The sequence below is a fragment of the Plecotus auritus genome (genome assembly GCF_963455305.1).
Source record: "Plecotus auritus genome assembly, chromosome: 1".
Lineage (NCBI taxonomy): Eukaryota > Metazoa > Chordata > Mammalia > Chiroptera > Vespertilionidae > Plecotus > Plecotus auritus.
The window spans coordinates 139,641,626-139,666,081 of NC_137770.1; the positions used below are offsets into that span (position 1 = coordinate 139,641,626).

The 24,456-nt window shown below is 41.6% G+C and overlaps 1 protein-coding gene and 1 pseudogene across 3 annotated transcripts in view; both read left to right on the forward strand.

Annotated features, from left to right (window-relative positions):
* Positions 1-487: 487 nt before the first annotated feature.
* Positions 488-24,456, forward strand: part of YME1L1 (YME1 like 1 ATPase) — a 76,755-nt gene continuing 52,786 nt past the window's right edge. The window contains exons 1-2 of one of the 2 annotated variants that reach the window (XM_080688323.1): positions 488-705; positions 15,008-15,139. In XM_080688323.1, the coding sequence (XP_080544449.1) occupies positions 673-705; positions 15,008-15,139 (165 nt within the window). In that variant the 5' untranslated portion in view covers positions 488-672. The remainder of the gene's footprint in view (positions 706-15,007; positions 15,140-24,456) is intronic. The other variant, XM_080688324.1, reaches the window with a different exon arrangement.
* Positions 15,197-23,490, forward strand: LOC308255372 (cdc42 effector protein 3-like; annotated as a pseudogene). Its single transcript has 2 exons — positions 15,197-15,229; positions 22,779-23,490. The product of its transcript is annotated as a cdc42 effector protein 3-like (transcript).

Genomic DNA, 24,456 nt, shown 5'->3' on the forward strand with positions numbered 1-24,456 from the left:
CGACCTACCCCAGTTCCCCCTTCTCCCCCCCTGAAATGTAAACCGGTGGGGTTTGTTCTGGAAAATGGTGGCTAGTGAAATGGTAGATGTAGAGAAACTGGAAGAGCAGGAATCGCGTGGTGTAATCAGACATTTTAACAGGATGTAATTTGCCTGATTGAAACAGATTAAGATCAAGAGTCAGAATTTTCTACTTATTGTGAAAACATAAAAAACTTGTAACAAAAGACCTTACAGCTCATTCTGTTTCAGTCGGGACAAAATACATTGCATAAGGAAGCTATAGAAAGGTTTAACAGGGTGGAGGCCGGTCCCTAAGAAAAAGAAAAATACAGTCAAAGAAGCTTTCGGGGTTAGTAAATGTACTATTCAATATGAACATCAACTACTTTCGGGGGCCAGTAGCACTGGCAGAAACGCCAATGGGAGGCCGAGGGCTGACAAAGGTCTGGCGGGGGCGGTGCTCCCCTGCCCCGGAAGTACTGTTGCGTTAGAGCTTTGCTTTCCGGGGCAGATTATCGATGCCGCAGCTGTAGGGAGGGGAAGCCATTTTCAGTTCGTAGGAAGAGTGCGGGTAAGGGGAGGGAGGAAAAGGGCTCAGCGCCTCCCTGCCTGGCGTGGACGGACGGGCAGTTTCAGCAGGCGGGTGAGGTCGCTGAGGGCCCGAAGGAGATGTTTTCCCTTTCGAGCACGGTGCAACCCCAGGTGAGTCCCGGCGTCCAGCCCATCCCCCATTTCCCCCTCCTCCCGCGTCTGTGCCATTTGCTTTTCTTGGAAGCAGTTTCTCCTAAGGGATCGTTGCAGGGAAGCGATTAGACCAACTTGAGTTCTGGGGGCAAGAAGGAATCAGGGGCATCGCTGAGAGTAAAGGGCTGACGGTGAAGCAGGGGCATGACATGAGCGTGATGGGGATCTTGGCTTGTCGAGTTGACTGCGTGGAATTTTTGCTAGAGAATCCATCAGGCATTGTTCAGTGCCGGACATTCGGGGGTAGAGATTCAGTGGGGGAGACCTCCTTGCCATAGATGTGAAGGAAGCAAGTAAATAGTTGCTTTCCATTTTTCTGCCTCCGATCCCCTATTCTTTCTTTCCTTTTAAATGAAATTGAACCGAAACGTGCTGTAATAATTTGGATAATCTGCCACGAAAGCTTTCTTTTTTTGGGGGGGGGGGGGGGCAGAAATAACAGATATTTTCAAGTTATTGACTGCCTGCAGTTAAAGTTTTGATTCAGCTTCCTCCCCATCTTTTCTTAAAGCAAAAGATGGGGCAGAGAAAAATGATTCCAAGAGTTTTCAATTATCTTCTCTTAAGAATAAACACTTGTAACAAAGTTTTGTTCTCGGTTCATTTAAAAATCTCCTTTGATGGTAGCATTTTCCCCTTGGCTTGTTGTTGGCCATGTATCTTCACATGTTTTTCTCATGGTCTTTTCTCTGTGTCATATTGAAAGTTTTTGCTTTTTTTTCTTGAGAGTTCTTAAAGTTTTGCATATGGGTTTTGAAAACATTCAGATTTAAAAATATTTTTTGAATGCTCTTTAGTTCCTTGATTTAAACATAATTATGCCCTATGTTGTGTCATCCAGTGCACGGAAAGGTTATGGTTTGGTTCCTGGTCAGGGCAGATACCTGAGTTGCGGTTGATCCTTCTTGGAGTGTGTACCACTACAATCATGTTTCTCTCTCACATGATGTTTCTCTCTCACATGATGTTTCTCTCTCTCTCTCTCTTTCTCTCTCATGTTTCTCTCTCACATGATGTTTCTCTCTCACATGATGTTTCTCTCTCTCCCTCCCTCCCTCCCTCCCTCTCTCCCCCTCTCCTCCCTCCTTCCCTCCCTCTTCCTTCCTCTCTCTTAAAAATCAATAAAAATATTTAAAAAGACAGAAAAACATATAATTATGTTCCTTTGTGTAACTCAAACACCCTTGGGTTTTTTGTTGTTTGTTTTGCTGGATAATAGAAAATAGAAGTGATTATTTACTGGGTATCAATAATGTGCCAGGTAAAGAAAGCAAATGTGGAATCTTGATGCTGATATGAAGTAAAAGATGAGTAGAAGTCAGTCAAGTGAAGAATGAATGGAGACCTGGCTGGTGGGGTTCAATTGGTTGAACATGCACCCAGAGGTGGTCTCAGGTTGGATTCTTGGTCAGGACACATACCTGGGTTTTGGGTTTGATCTCCAGTAGGGGGGGTACAGGAGGCAGCCCATAGGTGTTTCATGGGTGTTTCACTCTCTCTAGCCCTCTCCCTTCCTCTCACTCTAAAATCAATAAAAACATATATGCATATATATTTAAAAAAAAAAAAAAAGAATGAATGGAAGTGAACAGGTATCCCAAAAGGATGGAAGGACATCTGGAGGTCCTGATATGGGAAAGAGCTTAGCAGACTGAAAAACAAAAATAAGACCAGTGTGGCTAGAGTGTGGTGATTAAGAGGCACAATGACAGAAATGAGGTTGGGGAGAAGCCTTGAAGCAGACCATATAGGGAGTTATAATAAGGGACTTTGGATTTCATTTGTGTTGAAAACCATTGAATGCTTTTAAGCAGGGAGTAACATCAGATTTACATTTTTTATAGATCACTCTGGCATACTGTTCTTTTGCCGAGCCCTCACCTGCCCCCCACACCCCCCAGCTGGCAGGTGGGTGCCATATTTGAGTCTCCATCAGTGTGGATAACACTATTCACCCAGCCACACCCAACTTTCAGGCCCACCTAAGCCATTTCCAGTGGCTTTTTCATACAAATAGAAGATTAGATGAAGCAGAGGATCGAATCAGCAATTTGGAAGGTAAGGAAACAGAAAACACCAATCAGAACAGAAAAAAAAAAAAAGAGGATAGTTTAAGGAGCCTCTGGAACAACATCAAGCATACCAACAATCACATCATAGGGGTAGAAGAAGAGAGAGAGAGCGAGGAATTGAAAACCTATTTGAAGAAATGCTAACTAAAAAGTCCCTAACTTGGCAAAGGAAATAAGCATGCAAGTCCAAGAAGCTTAGAGAGTCCCAAACAAGATGAACCCAAAGAAGCCCACACCAAGACACATCATAATTAAAATGGAAAAAGTTAAGGACAAAGAATCTTAAAAGCTGTAAGAGAAAAGTAGTTGCTTACCTACAGGGGAGCTCCTGTAAGATTGTCAGCTGATTTCTGAACAGAAACTTTGCAGGCCAGAAGAGATGGCATGAAATAGTCAAAGTGATGAAAAGCAAGGATCCACAACCAAGATTACTCTGCACAGCAAAGCTATAATTTAGAATCGAAGGATAAAGAGCTTCCCAAACAAGAAAAAGTTGAAATTAACCCCAACAAGCCAGCATTATAAGAAGTGTTAAATGGGACACCCCCTCCTCCCCTCAACACACTTTACCATAAATGTGCAGGTTTATATCTGGGCTCTTTATTCTGTTCCACTTTTCACTAGACTTGTTTTAATACCAGTATCATATTGTTTTGTAAAGGGACTTTTTGAAGAAGAAAATAAAGAGAAAATATGAACAATAAAATGGCAGTAACTACATATCTACTGACAATTACTTTAATATTTTTTAATTTATTCATTTTTTGAGAGACAGGAAGATGGGGAGAGAGAGAGAAAGAGAGAAACTTTGATTTGTTGCTATACTTATTTATGCATCTGTTGGTTGCCGCTTGTATGTGCCCCAACAGATCTAATCCTCAGCCTTGGCATATCAGGACAATGCTCCAGTCAACTGAGCTACCTGGCCAGGGCTCTACCAACAGTCACTTAAAATTTAAATGATTAAATGCTCCAATTAAAAGACATAGGGTGGCTAAATGGATAAGAACACAGTCCCTTACATATGTTGTCTATAAGAGACTTTAGAACAAAAGACACAGATAGACTGAAAGTAAAGGTCTGAAAAAAGATATTTCATGACAATGGAAAAACACAAAAAATGTCAACGTAGACTTAAACCAGACAAAATAAACTTTAAAACAAAAGCTTTAACAAGTGACAAAAAAAAATCCAGCAATTCCACTTCTGGGTATTTATCCAAAGAAATTCAGAACACTAATTCGAAAGGACAAATGCATCTTTATGTTCATTGCAGGATTATTTATAATAGCCAAGATATGGAAACCACTGAAGTGTTGTTCATCAGTAAATGAATGGATAAAGAAGATGTGGTACATATGTACAATGCAATATAACTCAGCCACACACAAAAAATGAAATCCTGCCATCTGCAACAACATGGATTAACCTAGAGGGTATTGTTCTGAATAAAATAGGTCAGACAAGAGAAAGATGAATGTCATATGATTTTACTTATATGTGGAATCTAAATAACAAAATAAATGAATAAACCAAACAAACAGACTCAGAAATACAAAGAACATATGATGATGGTCAGATGGGAGGGCATTCAAGGAATAGGGGGAAAAGGTGAAGGAGTTAAGAAGTATAAGTTGGTAGTTATAAAATAATCATGGGGATGTAAAGTATAGCATAGGGAATATCGTCAATGTAATTATGTATGGTGTCAGATGGGTACTAGATTTATTGGGGTGATCATTTTTTAAGTTACATAAATGTCTAATCACTGTTATATACCTGAAACTGATATAATATTGTATGTCAGCTGTAACTGAAAAATAAAAAATCATTAAAAATATTTAACAATGAGAGAAGAGATCAAACTATCCTTTAGCAATTAAACTTTTTGAATGAGAATAGATATAACTAAATAAAATAAAAATTTTCAAAGAAATGGGTAGAAAATATGAACATAATTTTATTCCCCTAGTTTTTTTTGGTTTTGTTTTGTTAATCCTACCTGAAGATATTTTTCCCATTAATTTTAATATATTTTTTATTGTTGATAATATTACAAATATCTCTCATTCCCCCCTTCTTCCCTCCTCCCAGCCCCCACCCACCCCCACAGGCCTTCACTGCCCTATTGCCCACGTCCATGAGCTATGCATATCCTCCTATATAATAAATTCCTAATATGCAAATCGAACGGGGGAACGGCTGTCACTATGACACACGCTGACCACCATGGGGGCAGACGCTCAATGCAGGAGCTGCCCCCTGGTGGTCAGTGTGCTCCCACAGTGGGAGTGCCACTCAGCCAGAAGCTGGGATCACGGCTGGGCAGCACTAAGGACCCCTCGGGGGATATTTGAGTGCTGGCTTAGGCCTGCTCGGGGCATGTCTGACCGCCAGCTTAGGCCTGCTCCCCGCGTGCACGGATGTTGTGCACTGGGCCTCTTGTCCTATATAATAAAAGAGAAACATGTAAATTGACCATACCTCTGCTACGATCACCAGCCAATCAGGAGTCAGGCGGAGAGTGGAGTGGCTTAGGGAACTTGGATCCCCAAGCCGCCAGATGGATAGCAGAGAGTGAGAGCTGGCAGTTTGGAGGACTTGGCAGAGTGGGAGGCCATGGGACGGAGACAGAGCAGCAAGGGAAAACCCAGAGCGAGGAGAGCACCAGGAATTCTGGGAATAGTAGTTCTGGTGGCAGCCCCAGGACTGGAAGTGGAAGCCCAGAGCACGGGGAGCACCAGGAATGCTGGGAATCATAGTTCTGGTGGCAGATGGATCTCCTAGACCAGTGGACGGCAAACTCTTTAGTCTAGGACAGTGGTCGGCTAACTCATTAGTCAACAGCCAAATATCAACAGTACAATGATTGAAATTTCTTTTGAGAGCCAAATATTTTAAACTTCTTCTAACGCCACTTATTCAAAATAGACTCGCTCAGGCCGTGGTATTTTTTTTTTAATATATATTTTATTAATATTTTACAGAGAGGAAGGGAGAGGGATAGAGAGTTAGAAACATCGATGAGAGAGAAACATCGATCAGCTGCCTCCTGCACACCTCCTACTGGGGATGTGCCTGCAACCAAGGTACATGCCCTTGACCGGAATCAAACCTGGGACCTTTCAGTCCGCAGGCTGATGCTCTATCCACTGAGCCAAACCGGTTTTGGCAAGCCGTGGTATTTTGTGGAAGAGCCACACTCAAGGGGCCAAAGAGCCTCATGTGGCTCACAAGCCGCAGTTTGCCGACCACGGGTCGTGAGCCACATGCGGCTCTTTGGCCCCTTGAGTGTGACTCTTCCACAAAATACCATGGCCTGGGCGAGTCTATTTTGAAGAAGTGGCGTTCGGAGAAGTTTAAGTTTAAAAAATTTGGCTCTCAAAAGAAATTTCAATCGTTGTACTGTTGATATTTGGCTCTGTTGACTAATGAGTTTGCCAACCACTGTCCTAGACACTAGAGCAAAGTGAGCCTGGAGCAAGTTACTGTTGCGGTGGGGGATGGAGGGAAAGCAAAGGTGAGAGACATAAGTAAAATCAGAGTGTCTAGGAAAAATTAAAGGGAAGATATCCTAAAACTTCCAGGAAATCTTCACCAATGAAGCAAAGAAAAAGAAAAGCCTCTATTATTCAGTGAGCAACAAACCAAACTGGGTTGGGGTCTCAGACAATTCGCTCATGTGACTGCAAAGACAGACAGAAATTCCCAGATTGGAGAGGGCTCCCCTGAGGGTTCCCAGATTGGAGAGGGTGCAGGTCGGGCTGAGGGACCCACCCCCCCCCGTGCACGAATCTTCGTGCACCGGGCCCCTAGTAAGTATATAAGTTCTAAGTATATAAGTTCTTTGGTTTATCTCTTGTCCCCCCATCCCCTCTTCAAGGTATGTCAGTATGTTCTATGCATCCATGCTTTGGGTCTTTTTAAAAAAATATTTTTATTGATTCCAGAGAGGAAGAAAGAGGGAGAGAGAGATAGAAACATCAATGATGAGAGAGACTCATTGATTAGCTGCCTCCTACATGCCCCTTACTGGGGATTGAGTCCACAATCTGGATATGTGCCCTGACTGGAAATTGAACCTGGGACCTCTTGGTCCATGGAACGATGCTCAATCCACTGAGCCACCAGAACTGGACCTTCGGGTCTTATTTTATTAGTCAATTCATTTTGTTCATTAGATTCCACAAATAAGTGAGATTATGTAATATTTGTCTTTCTCAGTTTGGTTTATTTCACTTAACATAATATTTTCCAGGTCCATCCTGCTGTCTCAAAGGTTAAGAGATCCCTCTTTTTTATAGCTGCATAGTATTCCATAGTGTAAATGTCTCACAGCTTTTTTATCCATTTATCTACTGATGGGCACTTGGGCTGTTTCCAAATCTTAGTTATTGTAAATAAGCTGCTATGAACATAGGGGTACATATATTCTTTTTTAAAAATATATTTTATTGATTTTTTACAGAGAGGAAGGGAGAGGGATAGAGAGTCAGAAACATCGATGAGAGAGAAACATCAACCAGCTGCCTCTTGCACACCCCCTACTGGGGATGTGCCCGCAACCAAGATACATGCCCTTGACCGGAATCGAACCTGGGACCCTTGAGTCCCCAGGCCGACGCTCTATCCACTGAGCCAAACCAGTAGGGCGGGGTACATATATTCTTTGTGATGGGTGTTTTTGGGGTTTTTATGATATATTCCCAGAAGTGGGATTACTGGGTCAAATGAAAGTTCCATTTTTAGTATTTTGAGGGAACCCCATACTGTTTTCCATAGTGGCTGCAGGAATCTGCATTCCCACCAGCATTGAACTAGTGTTCCCTTTTCTTCACATTTTCACTAGCACTTTTTGTTTGTTGACTTTTTGGTGATAGCCATTCTGACAGGTGATACCTCATTGTGGTTTTAATTTGCATTTCTCTGATAATTAGTGACTTTGAGCATTTTTTCATGTCTCTTGTATGTCCTCTTTGGAGAAATGTCTATTCATGTCTTCTGCCCATTTTAAAAAATAATTATTTATTGTTGAAAGTATTACATATGTCCCTCTTTTTCCCCCATTGACTCCCTCCTGCCTACTTCCGCTCCCCCCCCACCCCTTATTGTCTGTGTCCATGACTTATGCAAGCAAGGTCTTTGGTTGATTACCTGTCACCCAACCACCCTCCCCACCTTCCCTTTGAGATTCTGCACTCTGTTCTATGCTTCCATGTCTTTGGATCCACTCCGTTAATCAGTTTGCCCATTTTAAAATTGGATTGTTTATGTTTCTTTTGTTGAGTTGTATGAGTACTTTATATATTTTGGATATTAACACTTTATCAGATTTATCATTGGCAAGTATGGTCTCCCATACAGTGGGTTCCCTTTTCATTTTGATTCATTGATTTTTAGAGAGTGGGAGGGAAGAGGAGAGGGAGGGAGGGAGAGAGGGGGAGAGAGAGAGAGAGAGAGAGAGAGAGAGAGAGAGAGAGAGAGAGAGAGAAACTTTGATTTGTTGCTATACTTATTTATGCATCTGTTGGTTGCCGCTTGTATGTGCCCCAACAGATCTAATCCTCAGCCTTGGCATATCAGGACAATGCTCCAGTCAACTGAGCTACCTGGCCAGGGCTCTACCAACAGTCACTTAAAATTTAAATGATTAAATGCTCCAATTAAAAGACATAGGGTGGCTAAATGGATAAGAACACAGTCCCTTACATATGTTGTCTATAAGAGACTTTAGAACAAAAGACACAGATAGACTGAAAGTAAAGGTCTGAAAAAAGATATTTCATGACAATGGAAAAACACAAAAAATGTCAACGTAGACTTAAACCAGACAAAATAAACTTTAAAACAAAAGCTTTAACAAGTGACAAAAAAAAATCCAGCAATTCCACTTCTGGGTATTTATCCAAAGAAATTCAGAACACTAATTCGAAAGGACAAATGCATCTTTATGTTCATTGCAGGATTATTTATAATAGCCAAGATATGGAAACCACTGAAGTGTTGTTCATCAGTAAATGAATGGATAAAGAAGATGTGGTACATATGTACAATGCAATATAACTCAGCCACACACAAAAAATGAAATCCTGCCATCTGCAACAACATGGATTAACCTAGAGGGTATTGTTCTGAATAAAATAGGTCAGACAAGAGAAAGATGAATGTCATATGATTTTACTTATATGTGGAATCTAAATAACAAAATAAATGAATAAACCAAACAAACAGACTCAGAAATACAAAGAACATATGATGATGGTCAGATGGGAGGGCATTCAAGGAATAGGGGGAAAAGGTGAAGGAGTTAAGAAGTATAAGTTGGTAGTTATAAAATAATCATGGGGATGTAAAGTATAGCATAGGGAATATCGTCAATGTAATTATGTATGGTGTCAGATGGGTACTAGATTTATTGGGGTGATCATTTTTTAAGTTACATAAATGTCTAATCACTGTTATATACCTGAAACTGATATAATATTGTATGTCAGCTGTAACTGAAAAATAAAAAATCATTAAAAATATTTAACAATGAGAGAAGAGATCAAACTATCCTTTAGCAATTAAACTTTTTGAATGAGAATAGATATAACTAAATAAAATAAAAATTTTCAAAGAAATGGGTAGAAAATATGAACATAATTTTATTCCCCTAGTTTTTTTTGGTTTTGTTTTGTTAATCCTACCTGAAGATATTTTTCCCATTAATTTTAATATATTTTTTATTGTTGATAATATTACAAATATCTCTCATTCCCCCCTTCTTCCCTCCTCCCAGCCCCCACCCACCCCCACAGGCCTTCACTGCCCTATTGCCCACGTCCATGAGCTATGCATATCCTCCTATATAATAAATTCCTAATATGCAAATCGAACGGGGGAACGGCTGTCACTATGACACACGCTGACCACCATGGGGGCAGACGCTCAATGCAGGAGCTGCCCCCTGGTGGTCAGTGTGCTCCCACAGTGGGAGTGCCACTCAGCCAGAAGCTGGGATCACGGCTGGGCAGCACTAAGGACCCCTCGGGGGATATTTGAGTGCTGGCTTAGGCCTGCTCGGGGCATGTCTGACCGCCAGCTTAGGCCTGCTCCCCGCGTGCACGGATGTTGTGCACTGGGCCTCTTGTCCTATATAATAAAAGAGAAACATGTAAATTGACCATACCTCTGCTACGATCACCAGCCAATCAGGAGTCAGGCGGAGAGTGGAGTGGCTTAGGGAACTTGGATCCCCAAGCCGCCAGATGGATAGCAGAGAGTGAGAGCTGGCAGTTTGGAGGACTTGGCAGAGTGGGAGGCCATGGGACGGAGACAGAGCAGCAAGGGAAAACCCAGAGCGAGGAGAGCACCAGGAATTCTGGGAATAGTAGTTCTGGTGGCAGCCCCAGGACTGGAAGTGGAAGCCCAGAGCACGGGGAGCACCAGGAATGCTGGGAATCATAGTTCTGGTGGCAGATGGATCTCCTAGACCAGTGGACGGCAAACTCTTTAGTCTAGGACAGTGGTCGGCTAACTCATTAGTCAACAGCCAAATATCAACAGTACAATGATTGAAATTTCTTTTGAGAGCCAAATATTTTAAACTTCTTCTAACGCCACTTATTCAAAATAGACTCGCTCAGGCCGTGGTATTTTTTTTTTAATATATATTTTATTAATATTTTACAGAGAGGAAGGGAGAGGGATAGAGAGTTAGAAACATCGATGAGAGAGAAACATCGATCAGCTGCCTCCTGCACACCTCCTACTGGGGATGTGCCTGCAACCAAGGTACATGCCCTTGACCGGAATCAAACCTGGGACCTTTCAGTCCGCAGGCTGATGCTCTATCCACTGAGCCAAACCGGTTTTGGCAAGCCGTGGTATTTTGTGGAAGAGCCACACTCAAGGGGCCAAAGAGCCTCATGTGGCTCACAAGCCGCAGTTTGCCGACCACGGGTCGTGAGCCACATGCGGCTCTTTGGCCCCTTGAGTGTGACTCTTCCACAAAATACCATGGCCTGGGCGAGTCTATTTTGAAGAAGTGGCGTTCGGAGAAGTTTAAGTTTAAAAAATTTGGCTCTCAAAAGAAATTTCAATCGTTGTACTGTTGATATTTGGCTCTGTTGACTAATGAGTTTGCCAACCACTGTCCTAGACACTAGAGCAAAGTGAGCCTGGAGCAAGTTACTGTTGCGGTGGGGGATGGAGGGAAAGCAAAGGTGAGAGACATAAGTAAAATCAGAGTGTCTAGGAAAAATTAAAGGGAAGATATCCTAAAACTTCCAGGAAATCTTCACCAATGAAGCAAAGAAAAAGAAAAGCCTCTATTATTCAGTGAGCAACAAACCAAACTGGGTTGGGGTCTCAGACAATTCGCTCATGTGACTGCAAAGACAGACAGAAATTCCCAGATTGGAGAGGGCTCCCCTGAGGGTTCCCAGATTGGAGAGGGTGCAGGTCGGGCTGAGGGACCCACCCCCCCCCGTGCACGAATCTTCGTGCACCGGGCCCCTAGTAAGTATATAAGTTCTAAGTATATAAGTTCTTTGGTTTATCTCTTGTCCCCCCATCCCCTCTTCAAGGTATGTCAGTATGTTCTATGCATCCATGCTTTGGGTCTTTTTAAAAAAATATTTTTATTGATTCCAGAGAGGAAGAAAGAGGGAGAGAGAGATAGAAACATCAATGATGAGAGAGACTCATTGATTAGCTGCCTCCTACATGCCCCTTACTGGGGATTGAGTCCACAATCTGGATATGTGCCCTGACTGGAAATTGAACCTGGGACCTCTTGGTCCATGGAACGATGCTCAATCCACTGAGCCACCAGAACTGGACCTTCGGGTCTTATTTTATTAGTCAATTCATTTTGTTCATTAGATTCCACAAATAAGTGAGATTATGTAATATTTGTCTTTCTCAGTTTGGTTTATTTCACTTAACATAATATTTTCCAGGTCCATCCTGCTGTCTCAAAGGTTAAGAGATCCCTCTTTTTTATAGCTGCATAGTATTCCATAGTGTAAATGTCTCACAGCTTTTTTATCCATTTATCTACTGATGGGCACTTGGGCTGTTTCCAAATCTTAGTTATTGTAAATAAGCTGCTATGAACATAGGGGTACATATATTCTTTTTTAAAAATATATTTTATTGATTTTTTACAGAGAGGAAGGGAGAGGGATAGAGAGTCAGAAACATCGATGAGAGAGAAACATCAACCAGCTGCCTCTTGCACACCCCCTACTGGGGATGTGCCCGCAACCAAGATACATGCCCTTGACCGGAATCGAACCTGGGACCCTTGAGTCCCCAGGCCGACGCTCTATCCACTGAGCCAAACCAGTAGGGCGGGGTACATATATTCTTTGTGATGGGTGTTTTTGGGGTTTTTATGATATATTCCCAGAAGTGGGATTACTGGGTCAAATGAAAGTTCCATTTTTAGTATTTTGAGGGAACCCCATACTGTTTTCCATAGTGGCTGCAGGAATCTGCATTCCCACCAGCATTGAACTAGTGTTCCCTTTTCTTCACATTTTCACTAGCACTTTTTGTTTGTTGACTTTTTGGTGATAGCCATTCTGACAGGTGATACCTCATTGTGGTTTTAATTTGCATTTCTCTGATAATTAGTGACTTTGAGCATTTTTTCATGTCTCTTGTATGTCCTCTTTGGAGAAATGTCTATTCATGTCTTCTGCCCATTTTAAAAAATAATTATTTATTGTTGAAAGTATTACATATGTCCCTCTTTTTCCCCCATTGACTCCCTCCTGCCTACTTCCGCTCCCCCCCCACCCCTTATTGTCTGTGTCCATGACTTATGCAAGCAAGGTCTTTGGTTGATTACCTGTCACCCAACCACCCTCCCCACCTTCCCTTTGAGATTCTGCACTCTGTTCTATGCTTCCATGTCTTTGGATCCACTCCGTTAATCAGTTTGCCCATTTTAAAATTGGATTGTTTATGTTTCTTTTGTTGAGTTGTATGAGTACTTTATATATTTTGGATATTAACACTTTATCAGATTTATCATTGGCAAGTATGGTCTCCCATACAGTGGGTTCCCTTTTCATTTTGATTCATTGATTTTTAGAGAGTGGGAGGGAAGAGGAGAGGGAGGGAGGGAGAGAGGGGGAGAGAGAGAGAGAGAGAGAGAGAGAGAGAGAGAGAGAGAGAGAGAGAGAGAGAGAGAGAAACATTGATGTGAGAGGGACAAATGGATTGGTTGCTTCTTACACATGCCCTAACCGGGACCCGGGATCAAACCTGCGATCCAGGTATGTGCCCTGACCAGGAATTGAACCCGCAACCCTTTGTTGCTCGGGCTGGCACTCTGACCATGGGAGTCACATCAGCCAGGGCTATTCCCCTAGTTTTAAAAGAATTTATTGTTCACTCTGGCTCTAAACATAATACAGCTCATTGCCAAAAATGCTGAAAAGAAAAATATAAATAACGAAATCAAGATGACCTGTAATCTATTCAAAGAGAACACTTTTTAAAATAAATTCTTTTATATTTTTTATCTTTACACAAATATGTGTTGGCATAGTTAAGAACAGATATTACAGATAATTTTACAGCCTGTTTCAATTAACATGTAATAAATTTATTTTTTTATCAATAACTGAAATGAAAAGTCTTTACTTGGAATCTGGATTCAGATTATCTGGGTTAGAATTCTTGCTCCTGTACTTACTAGCTGTGTGACTTTCAATATGCCACTGAACCTATCTAAATTCTTGCTGTTTTAATTAAATAGGAAGTGTAATAGTAACAAGTTTATGGCTGTTAAATGAAGATTAAATGATAATATAAGTAAAGCACATAGTACAAAACCTGGATAAGAAGAACCTATTTAATTAATTTACTCAACAAATATTTATCTATCATCTACTTTGTGCACTGTTGCTGCACTGAGCTGTGTTATTGAATAACATAAAAATAAAGTATGTAAGTTATCAATAAAATAAAAATAAAAGATGTAATTTATGAAACATTTTATATTAAGTAATTATATAAATAAAATAGAGAAAAATAAGGTAATATAAAAAAACCCCTTGCCACATGGAATTTATATTTATATTTAGAGTGTGGTATAATACAAAATAAAGATTTCTTTTGTGTTCCCAATTTTTAGCACAGAGTTTCTAAATTCCTTGGAATTTCTTTTCTTTTTTTCTTGAATTTTTGTTTATTGATTTTAGGGAGAGAAACATCGATTTTGTTATACCACTTATTTATGCATTCACTGGTAGATTCTTATATGTGCCCTGTATAACCTGGGATTGAATCCGCAATCTTGGTGTATCTGGATGATGGTTAACCAACTGGCCAGGGCAAAAAAACCTTTGGAATTTTGTGAGCCATAGGAGTGTAATTATTTATAAGAAGTCCTTTTGGATCACTCCTGGATTTATGCTAATAAAGTGATATATGCTAATAAAGTGAATAAGGTGATTTCTGTCAATAAAATGACCAGATTTTCTGAAGCCTCTTTAACTAATAAATAGCTTATATACAAAATAGCATCAGGGCTGGGCTGGTCATCAGGAAGACCTAGTGATTAGAAAGTGGGAACTCTCAACCACAGCCTCCTAGCCTCTGGTCTGGCCTGGAGTTTGAGCTCTGAAAACTTTAATAGTGAAATTCAATGCAGAGATTCACAGTACAGGAGGGTGGTACACTCAGGATCCATAGATGAACTTTTGAGTTAAGAACTCAAGAGTGTATAAAGGCAAGCTATGCTACTAACTGCACAAGAGGAAATAAATAATGTGCAGACCTTGAAGTGAGAACCTGCCAGGTGTGTTTCAGGAGCAGCAAGGAGCCCAGTGGGGCTGCAGCAGAGAGAATGAAGAGGGGGAGCATACTAGTGAATAAATTCAGAGAGGTAATAAAGACCCAAGGAGAGCTTTGTATATCAGAGTATTTATGACTTGGCTTTTATTTTAGTGAGAAGAGAAGCCATTGGAGGGTTTGAGCAGGAGTGATGGATCTGACTTTAGTTTTACTATAGCATACACAGGGAGAGCAGTTAGGAGGTTATTATAAAAATCTACATATAGGTGATGGTGACTTAGAACAGAATGGTGTAGGGGAGAAGTTGGGAAGTATCAAATTTTGGATATATGCTTTGAAATATTTTGTTTTGTGGTGGTACACACTAAATATCAACTTACATCATTTTCTAGGTTACAGTTCCTTTGAGTCATCTCATCAATGCCTTCCATTCTCCAAAAAGCACATCATCTTCTGTCAGTGCATCAGTTTCTCAAAACCAGCATCGAGATGTGATTCCTGAGCATGAGGCTCCCAGCAATGAGGTAATGTTTTTTACCCTGGTTGTGTGAGAAAGCATTTTGATTTAGTACATTGTAAACATGTTTGAAGCATTTTTCTATGTTCAGGCATTTGTAATGTGATTTCTGTCATCAGCTTAATCTTTAATCTCCTTTGTGATTAAAGATGTCTAATCCTGGCTTTATTGTACAGTGAGAAAAGTTACTTTATTTTATTCTTTATAAAAATTTTATATGGAAGTAAACTTGGTATTCACTTCTAGGTTACTACTTGTGTGATACCATGCAAATTTTCTTTTGTGTTGCTCCAGTAGTAGCAGTGAACCCATAGTTAACTGACCATATTTGCCTGCCAAGTCGCACAGAGGATAGAATAGTGTAATTGAACAACTAAAATGTAGGTACTTGCAAGGGAAATGTATAAGCTATGAAACTATACTTTCAGTATTTTAGAGAATTATAAAATCAGTGTTGCCTAGGATATAGGGAATTCCTACCCTGGGAACCCTTGGGTTTATAAAGCTCATTAATAAGAGAGGTGCTTATTATAGTTCAGAATACATTTTTTAAATAGAAAACATTATAATCTTTAGGAAAGTTTTTAAAAGTCTTTAACCAATAAATAGCTTATGTATTTAGTTCTGATATCAGGGCCTATGGCAAAGGACAGTCGAGGAGAGTTGAAGAAAGTTCACTTTTGGGGTTGTAGTTGTTAGGTCTGACTTAAGATAAAATTTTAATTAGTTGAAACTTTGCATCATCTTTATGCTTTCCTTTTATGCTGTTTGCCCAATTCCTGTTGCCTCTTTCTGTAGGCATTCCATTGTTTTTCTACATCCTGACACCCTTCTCCCAAATTATAGGCAAAGAGAGTTTTCCTAAGGAAAATGCTATGTATTTTAAATATGCTACATGCAGTAAAATTATATTCATTTTAGAAATTTTGGAAAATATGTACATGGGAAAAATGAAATTCACCCGTGAACCTATTATTCCTCAGATATAATGCTAACATTTTGTGTTTATATTTTATGCCTCTTTTTTTCATGTTACCCTAATATATAAAAAGCTAGGAGCCATCATGACTGAAATAACTGGACAGACACCGAACAGCAGGCTGCATGCGGCGACCAGGCTGGCGGGGGGCGGGGGGGGGGGGCGACCAGGCTGGTGGTGGGGAGCAGTTGGGAGCGACCAGGCCGGCAGGGGGGCAGTTGGGGGCAACCAGGCTGGCAGGGGGGTTAGTGAGGGAAAACCAAACAACTGAACAACAGGCTGCGTGGGGCGACCAGGCTGGCGGGGTGGGGGGAGTTTGGGATGGCCAGGCCGGCGGGGGGGGGGGGGGGGCAGTTGGGGGCAACCAGGCCGGCAGGGTGGTCAGTTAGGGGCGACCAGGCTGGCAGAGGGGGACTGTAGGGGACGACCAGGTTGGCGGGGCTGGGCGGGGGGGCAGTTGCGGGTGACCAGGCCGGCATGCAGAGGTGGTTAGGGGTGATCAGGCTGGCAGGGGAGGTGGGCAGTTAGGAGCGTCCAGGCAGGCGAGCAGTTAGGAGCCAGTGGTCCTGGATTGTGAGAGGGATGTCCCGGCTGGGCTGAGGGGGACACCTCCCCCCATGCACGAATTTCACGGGCCTCTAGTGTGTGTGTGTGTGTGTGTGTGTGTGTGTTTGTGTGTGTGTGTATATATATGCCTAAGCAACCGAATGACGGGTTGACTGGTCGCTATGATGCGCACTCACCACCAGGGGACAGACACTCAACGCACAGGATTGGGCTCCCTCCTGTTTGGATTGGGCCAAAACCGTCTATTCTACATCCCCCAAGGGGTCCCAGATTGCGAGAGGGTGCAGGCCAGGCCAAGGGACCCCACTGTTGCATGAATCCGTGCACCGGGCCTCTAGTACTTTTATATTTTACTAGTGGCCTGGTGCACAGATTTGTGCACATTGAAAGGAAATTAATTAGAAGGTGGCCGGTGGGGCGGGGCTGGTGAGACGGGTTGGACATGCCCTGGAGCCAACCTCCCATGGTCCCCCTCCTGGCCGGCCACACCTGGGGCAGTGCTGCGACTCTAAGGGCGTCTGGGGAATGAGCGGAGTCCCTCTGGCAGGTGGGGCCCCTCGGCCTGGCCTGCGGGGATTGGACTGAAACTGGCTCTCTGACATATCCCAAGGGGTCCCGGAGTGTGAGAGTTGCTATCGCTGGGCATCTCCTGTGTTGAGCGTCTGCCCCCTGGTGGTCAGTGTGCTTCATACTTACTGGCCAACTTGGCTGGTCACTTAGCCTTCTATATATATAGACTAGAGGCCCAGTGCGTGAATGAAATCGCGTGAGAAGGCGCCCCGCCTCCCGCCATGTGAGGAGGCACCCCGCAGGGAGCCAGGACCCGTGCCTGACTCGTGTAGCGCCAGCCCCTGCATTGTGTCCACTGGGGTGGGGGTGTGCTCCGAGCCACGTGGTGGCCGCTCGGAACATGCCCCGGCTGCTGTGTTGTGTCTGCTGGGGTGGGTGCAGGTGCTCCTGTGTGTTGTGTCTCCGCTCCGGCCTGCCCCAGCCCCAGCCTTTCTGTGTGTTGTGTCTACACTCTGGCCTGCCCCCCAGCCCCAGCCTGCCCGTGGCTGCTGAGGCTGGAGGCGGCATGCAGTCCCCTCCTGCCCATCTGCGCGCACAGCTCCTCCTGAACGGTCGTGATGCAGCCTCCTCCTAAATAGGCTAATTAGCATATTCCCTGTTTATATATATAGATAATTGGATCACACTGCTGTGCTGATTTGGATTCTGCTTTCTTCATTTAATAGTCCTATGAACTTGTTATTTCATACATTTTCCAATTTTTTAATGACTTCAAAGTCTTCATCCTATGATGTCCCGTTTTTGGATTTTGTTTCTAAATTTTTGTTGCTATAAACAACACCATTTTACTATCCCAGGTTGCTAAATCTTTGACTCATTAAGTGAAATTGCTAGGACAGTATTGAAGTACATTTTTGGGGGCTTGAAAAGTAACTAAACTCTAGAAGCCAATGTTGAAGTTAAGACTAATGGTCTCAAATGTAGAATTGGTATTCTTAATTTCTGATGATACCTTCATTGGTTCTGTTGTTTTGTCTTTAATGAGTGCTAGTTATTGCTTCACAAACAGTTTCATTCTTAAGTTTAAGCATCCTACCTCATCTCTGCTCTCACTTCCTTTGCTATGTGGTGACTGCTTTCATCAAGTCTTGCTCATCCAAATATCCACCCTACAACACAAACAAAACATCTGCCTTTTAACTTCCTTCAAACTATTAACTTCTTTTTTCTTTGCTTTCAGAATTCTTCAGAAAAAGTAGTCAGAACTTCTAACTGTACAATAGTCACATTTTATCTGTGTGAGTGATACATTGGAAGATCTTCAGTGGATACGTGAAACTGTGGATAAGACTGAACTATATGCATATATACTGTTTTTTCTATATATACAGTAGAGGCCCGGTGCATAAAATTCGTGCACGGGTAGGGTCCCTAGGCCTGGCCGGCGATCAGGGCTGATCTGCAGGGTGACCAGGGGGCCCCCGCTGGCACCCACCTTGGCTGGTCTGGGGCCTGCGGGCTGGGGGCAGCTCCTACGTTGAGCATCTGCCCCCTGGTGGTCAGTGCGTGTCATAGCAACCGGTCGTTCTGCCATTAAGTCAATTTGCCTATTAGGCTTTTATTATATAGGATACCTATGATAGTTTAATTTTTAAATTAGGCACAGTATGAGATTAACAACAATACTAATATACAATTGAACAATTAAAACAGTAGGCTGTAATAAAAGTTATGTGACTAATCACTTGTTCCAAGGAATTCCTGCTGAAATCTTTGTATAGGCTTAATGCTTTCAGGTGCAACACATTCCTGTCAGTTGGAACATGTTTTTTGTTCATGTCTTTCACTGACAAATATAAGGCTTTTTCTATTTTAACTAAGCACTTATGTATTATGGCTATAACATTTTCAATTTGAGATATGACAGCAAAACTGGCATTAATTTTTTTTCCCTTCACAGTTTCATAGATAGAAAATGCATTCTTACCATAGATCTTAGCAAACTCAGCTTATAGTTTTTTTTCTTTTCTTATTAAGTCAAGAACTTTGACCTTTTCACTTAAAGAAAGCACTTTATGGTTTTCTCTTTGACATCTCTGAATTCTCAGCACCGATAATTTTGGGTTATGGGGCCATTATGCATTAAGTAAAAGAAGGATGACTTGAGCATATGACAGTCTATAGGATAACCAAGAATATGGTCTTGGATATGATAACCAAGAGGGCTACTAAGTTGCTAACTTAGTTACTTAGTTATTTAGTTCCTCATGTTGTGGTGAGTTACTTAGGGAGCATATCCAGCATGGAGACACTGGAAGATGATTCATGGTCCCCGGCTTGACAGAGCACATAGCATGAGATTTCATCATGCTACTCAGAAATGGTGCACAATTTACTTTTTAAAAATTTTTATTTCTCAATATATTTTTATTGATATCAGAGAGCTTGAAGTGAGAAGGAGAGAGAGATAGAAACATCAGTGATGAGAGAGAATCATTGATTGGCTGCCTCCTGCACACCCCCTACTGGGGATTGAGCCTGCAACCAGGGTATGTGCCCTGACTGGGAATCGAACCATGACCTCCTGGTTCATAGGTCTACACTCAACCACTGAGCTATCATGGCCAGGCTGGTGTACAATTTGGAACTTTATTTATTTCTGCCATTTTCACTGATATTTCAGACTGTGGTTGATTGCAGGTAACTGAAATCATGGAAAGCAAAACTGTGATAAGGGGGTACTGTACTTGTTAAGCTTTTATTCACACTCCATTTCATTGTAGTTTGGTTACTACTTTTAACATTTTATAGATCTATTTTTGCTAAAGGTATTGACTTCCTTAGTGTAAAATACAGGTCTCTTTAAAAATCTACATCTTTTTAAACTTTTCTTAGCATTTGACCTTGCTGAACATGTACTACTTCTAAAATACTCTCTTGAATCGAGTGATATTACATCGATGATCGTTATTTTCTGTTTTGCTGGCTTTTTTTTAATGCCAATCCCTTAAATATTGGCTGTATAATGCATTTATTCTTAATCTAATTATGCACAGTCTCCCAGGTTATGTATGTAATCCATTTTCATATCTTCACTTAACATCTATATATATCCAAAAGTTGATAACTCCCAATGTATCTCCAACCCTAAAGTCTCTAAAATTTTAAAGTAATTTAGGTAGTGGCTTACTAAATTACCTCTCTGGATAGCCTTAATGGACTTCAAAATTAAGATGTCCAAAATGGAGCCACTCCCCCAAATTCCAGTGTATTTGTACTTACAGTGGTTTTAGCCCCTCTTTATCTGTCTGGGTCCAACTAGGAGCGAGAAACCACAGTCATTTGAACAGTGAAAGTATAATATGAAAAATGTAATTTTTAGTTTAATGTTTTAAAAATCCTATTTTTATAGGGGATTGGAATAACTAGGGATTGGCTGGTAACAAGTAAAGAAAACTCTAAAATATATGGGTTAATACATTTGAGAAGCAGCTAATGCTCCTAGGATTCAGGTCGAATTTCCTAGGAAAATTTCTTCACCCCCAGGAAAAGGGATGATTCATGGCCCTGGGCCATGACTTGTTGGAGAGGACATAGTCTTGCCTCACTGAATGGCAGAGAAATCACTGTGGTGCCATGCAAGCTGAATTTAATAGAAATCTGTCCTTTAGGGTTCCAGGGAAAGCTGTTCATGCGATATCTTTTACTAGAGACACTGCTGGGTACTGCTGGCCACTGCACTGCAGGTGCCAGGTATTGGAGAAGTTGCATAAGGGACAGGAGCCAGATGCTGGAGAAACCATTGGGTGGTGCAGATCCGAACCTTGAGCATACCAGAATCCAAAAAACTTTCTTCCTACAATGTCTTTCTAGTGCCCTCTACTGACAAAATTTAGCACTTCGTCAGCTAGCAAAGCAAAAATATTTAAAGCGCCCAGATCCATGTTCCTGGAGCCAACAGAAAGGAACTAAGAACAACAAATCAACAACCAGCATATCCATCCAGAAATCCTCTCAATCCTTATACTCTCTACTGGATTCTTCAAATGTCTGTTGTCTATGATTTGTTTTTCCATCCTTCTAAGGGCTTAAATTAGGCTCTTATAATTTTTGCTCTTGTTCCACCAGCCTTCTCTCATCCATTTTATCATTTTTATCTTCTGTTTTCTTCCTGTAAAACAAAACTAACCATATTACCTACAGAATTAAATTCAAGCAAAGTTTTTCACAATTTGGCCATAGCCCACGTTTCTGTTTCTAGTCCCTTTCATCACTGAACTTTTTCCTACATTTCAGACATCCCAAGCCCTTTGATGACTATTTGTTTGCCCCCTTCTCCAAGTCTTCCTTCACCATCATTTTTCAAATTAGGTGTTACCTCGGTGAAGCCTCCTCTGAGTTAGGAAATTAGTTGCTCTGTGTTCTGTGTTCTGTGTTCTCTCACCACTTTTAAAAGTCATCTCTTTAGTAGCAGTTAACATGGTGCATGAAAATTACCATGTTTATATGTACTCTGTTTCTCTTATGTTCCTATGACCTGATGACACTCTGAGTAAGGGGAATAATTTTCTGTCTTCATTAAGAGTCTTTGTTTTCCTTTTGAAGTCTGTGCATTATAAATAGACTTTTGGGCTTCCCATTTTACAAGATAACTTGAAAAGTAGCTCCTGCCCTAGCCGGTTTGGCTCAGTGGATAGAGCGTTGTCGGCCTGTGGACTGAAGGGTCCTAGGTTCGATTCCAGTCAAGGGCACATGCCTGGGTTTTGGGCTCAGTCCCCAGTAGGGGGCATGCAGGAGGCAGCCAATCAATGATTCCCTCTCATCATTGATGTTTCTCTTTCTCTCTTCCTCTCTGAAGTCAATAAAAATATATTAAAAAAAGCTTTTGAATACTGTAGTCTTTTGTTTCCATTATAATAATGTGCTTTATACTGTATAGTTTTTAATAGTTTAAAAGACACTTGTAAATATTTTATTTCTGTTCTCACCTTTCTCCAGCAGGCTGTCCCCAGCGGCAGGGGTGCCTGGAGGTCAGCAGCCTTGGGCTGTGAGGCTGGGTCTGCACTAGCCGGGAGGGACTGTATATGAGCCTCTGGGCAGCAGCTGGGGTGGCAGCTGAGATCCTCGGGTGTTGCTGATTTCTCCCATGTTGTGAAAGGGATTGGATGTTGTAACTGGCTCTTCAGAAAGCCCCGCTTTGTTGAAACTTTAGGAAGGTCTTTTTGACCTCTATCTCCTTTCATAGCCACTTCTGAAGCTACCTGACACAAGTGGTGAGACAGTTCCTATCGAAGGATTGTTGAAAACATACAAACTCTGTGAAGAAAGTGTCCCTTTTTTCTTTTTTGCAAAAGAGACATTGTCAAAATGCCAATTAACCCCAAAGAATATTTTCTCCATTGATTAATTTTTTTTAGAGAGTGGAAAAGAGGGAAGGAGAGGGAATGAGAGAGAAAAACATTGATGTGAAAGAGAGACACATCAATTAGTTTCTTTCCACACTCACTGATAGACTGGGGAGGGGATTGAACCTGCAACCCAGGTATATGCCCTTGACTGGGAATTGAACCTGTGATCCTCCGGTGTGTAGGCTGACACTCTAACCACTGAACTACACAGGCCAGGGCTGAAGGACATTTTGTCTCCTGACATGTTCCGTCATCCCCTTGGAGACTTTTGCCAAACCATTCACATTGGCAGAGGGCCAGCATGATGTCTTTGGAGATATTTTCTTACTTTAAAGAATCTGTGGCCTTTTTACCTGGAAACCCAGAAGAAACACACTAGAGTGAGTTCCCTGGGCATAATGAGTCCTTCTGGGCCAACAGAACCAGAAATGTCCTCCCCTATGCTCAAAAATGCCATCTCCCTCCTGACCATGGTGGGTCACAAGCACTCATGTTGTCCTTATTGTCACTGGTGACATTTAATTCCAAATAGGAGACCTTTGGGCCAACAAAGCTGCCCAGGCTTAACTGTGAGACTGTCATGGAGGAAAAGGCTCAGGAGAAAAGCAGTTCGTTGGAGAATGGGACAGTCCACCAGGGAGATGTCTCGTGTGGCCCCAGTGGGTCCGCGTGGCAGTACAGCTAGGGTAGGGAGAGCTACTCCTCTAGCCTTTCAGAACAGTACCCTTGCCAAGGACATGTTTGACCATTCCACCCTTGTGCAGGCTTGGCAAGGAAAAGACTGAATCAGAGGAGTCCCTCTCTGATCTGGCAGTTTTCTGCCTCTCCATGAAGCTTGATCTTGGGCCCTTATTTCTGGATGAGGTGCTGAATGTTAGGGATAAAAATAAGTAATGCATTTTTCAGCAATTCCTTTGAGGTAAAAGTTACACCCCCCCCAAAAAAAAACAAACAAAAAAAAACCAAACACCACACATAACAAACAACCACAAAACATATACCACAAAACAAAGAACCACAGTGAAAGAGGTGAAAGAGAAGAGCATCACCAGCTCTATTTGTGGTTGTGTGATGGTTTTTTTAAAATAATGTTCTTACAGAGTTTTGTGTGTTTTTTAAATCTCTTATGCCCTTTTTGTAGAAACAGTTTTAAAAACAAAACAAACACCCCCCAAAAAAAACTTGTCCTGGGAAAAAGAGGGAGTCAGTCAGAAGCCATTTTCAGCAGGCATGATGATGTTCAGCTCACACTTTGTTTGTAGACATAAGAAATCTGTCTGGGCCAAGATGGCCACTAGCTATGAAGGGCTGCCCAAGTCACACTGAGGAATTTTATACTCCTCATTTTCTGAGCAAGAGGAAATAAACATTTAACACCTAAGCTTTTTTTCTAGATTCTTTTCTATATAATATTGTTCAGATTCACCTTACCAGATTCTTCATTGTTAAGACTTTTTTCTAAGTTATTTTTAAAGTTAAAATATATTTTATGTTCCTTTAACTATTTTTGCAGTCTGCATTTTATAGATACTACATCAAATGCCATTTGACTTGTTTTTGTTGCAGTCCATTATAAGCTGTATATGTGTATATTTAGAAAAGTATATGCCTATTTGGCTTTGTTTTATCTTTTCTTTATCTGTTAAACTTTTCACAGCAACCAACAATGGACTGTAAAGTATAAAGGCACAGGTTACTCATAATGCTTCTGCAGAGGCTATGGGCTGTACCACGTAAAATGTACTTTGGAAATAGAAGTATTTTAGCATTGTACATACTTGCATTACATACAACATAATAAAGAGTAAATGTGAAAATAAAAAAAAATTATATCATGATGCCTTTATCTTAGTATGTGTA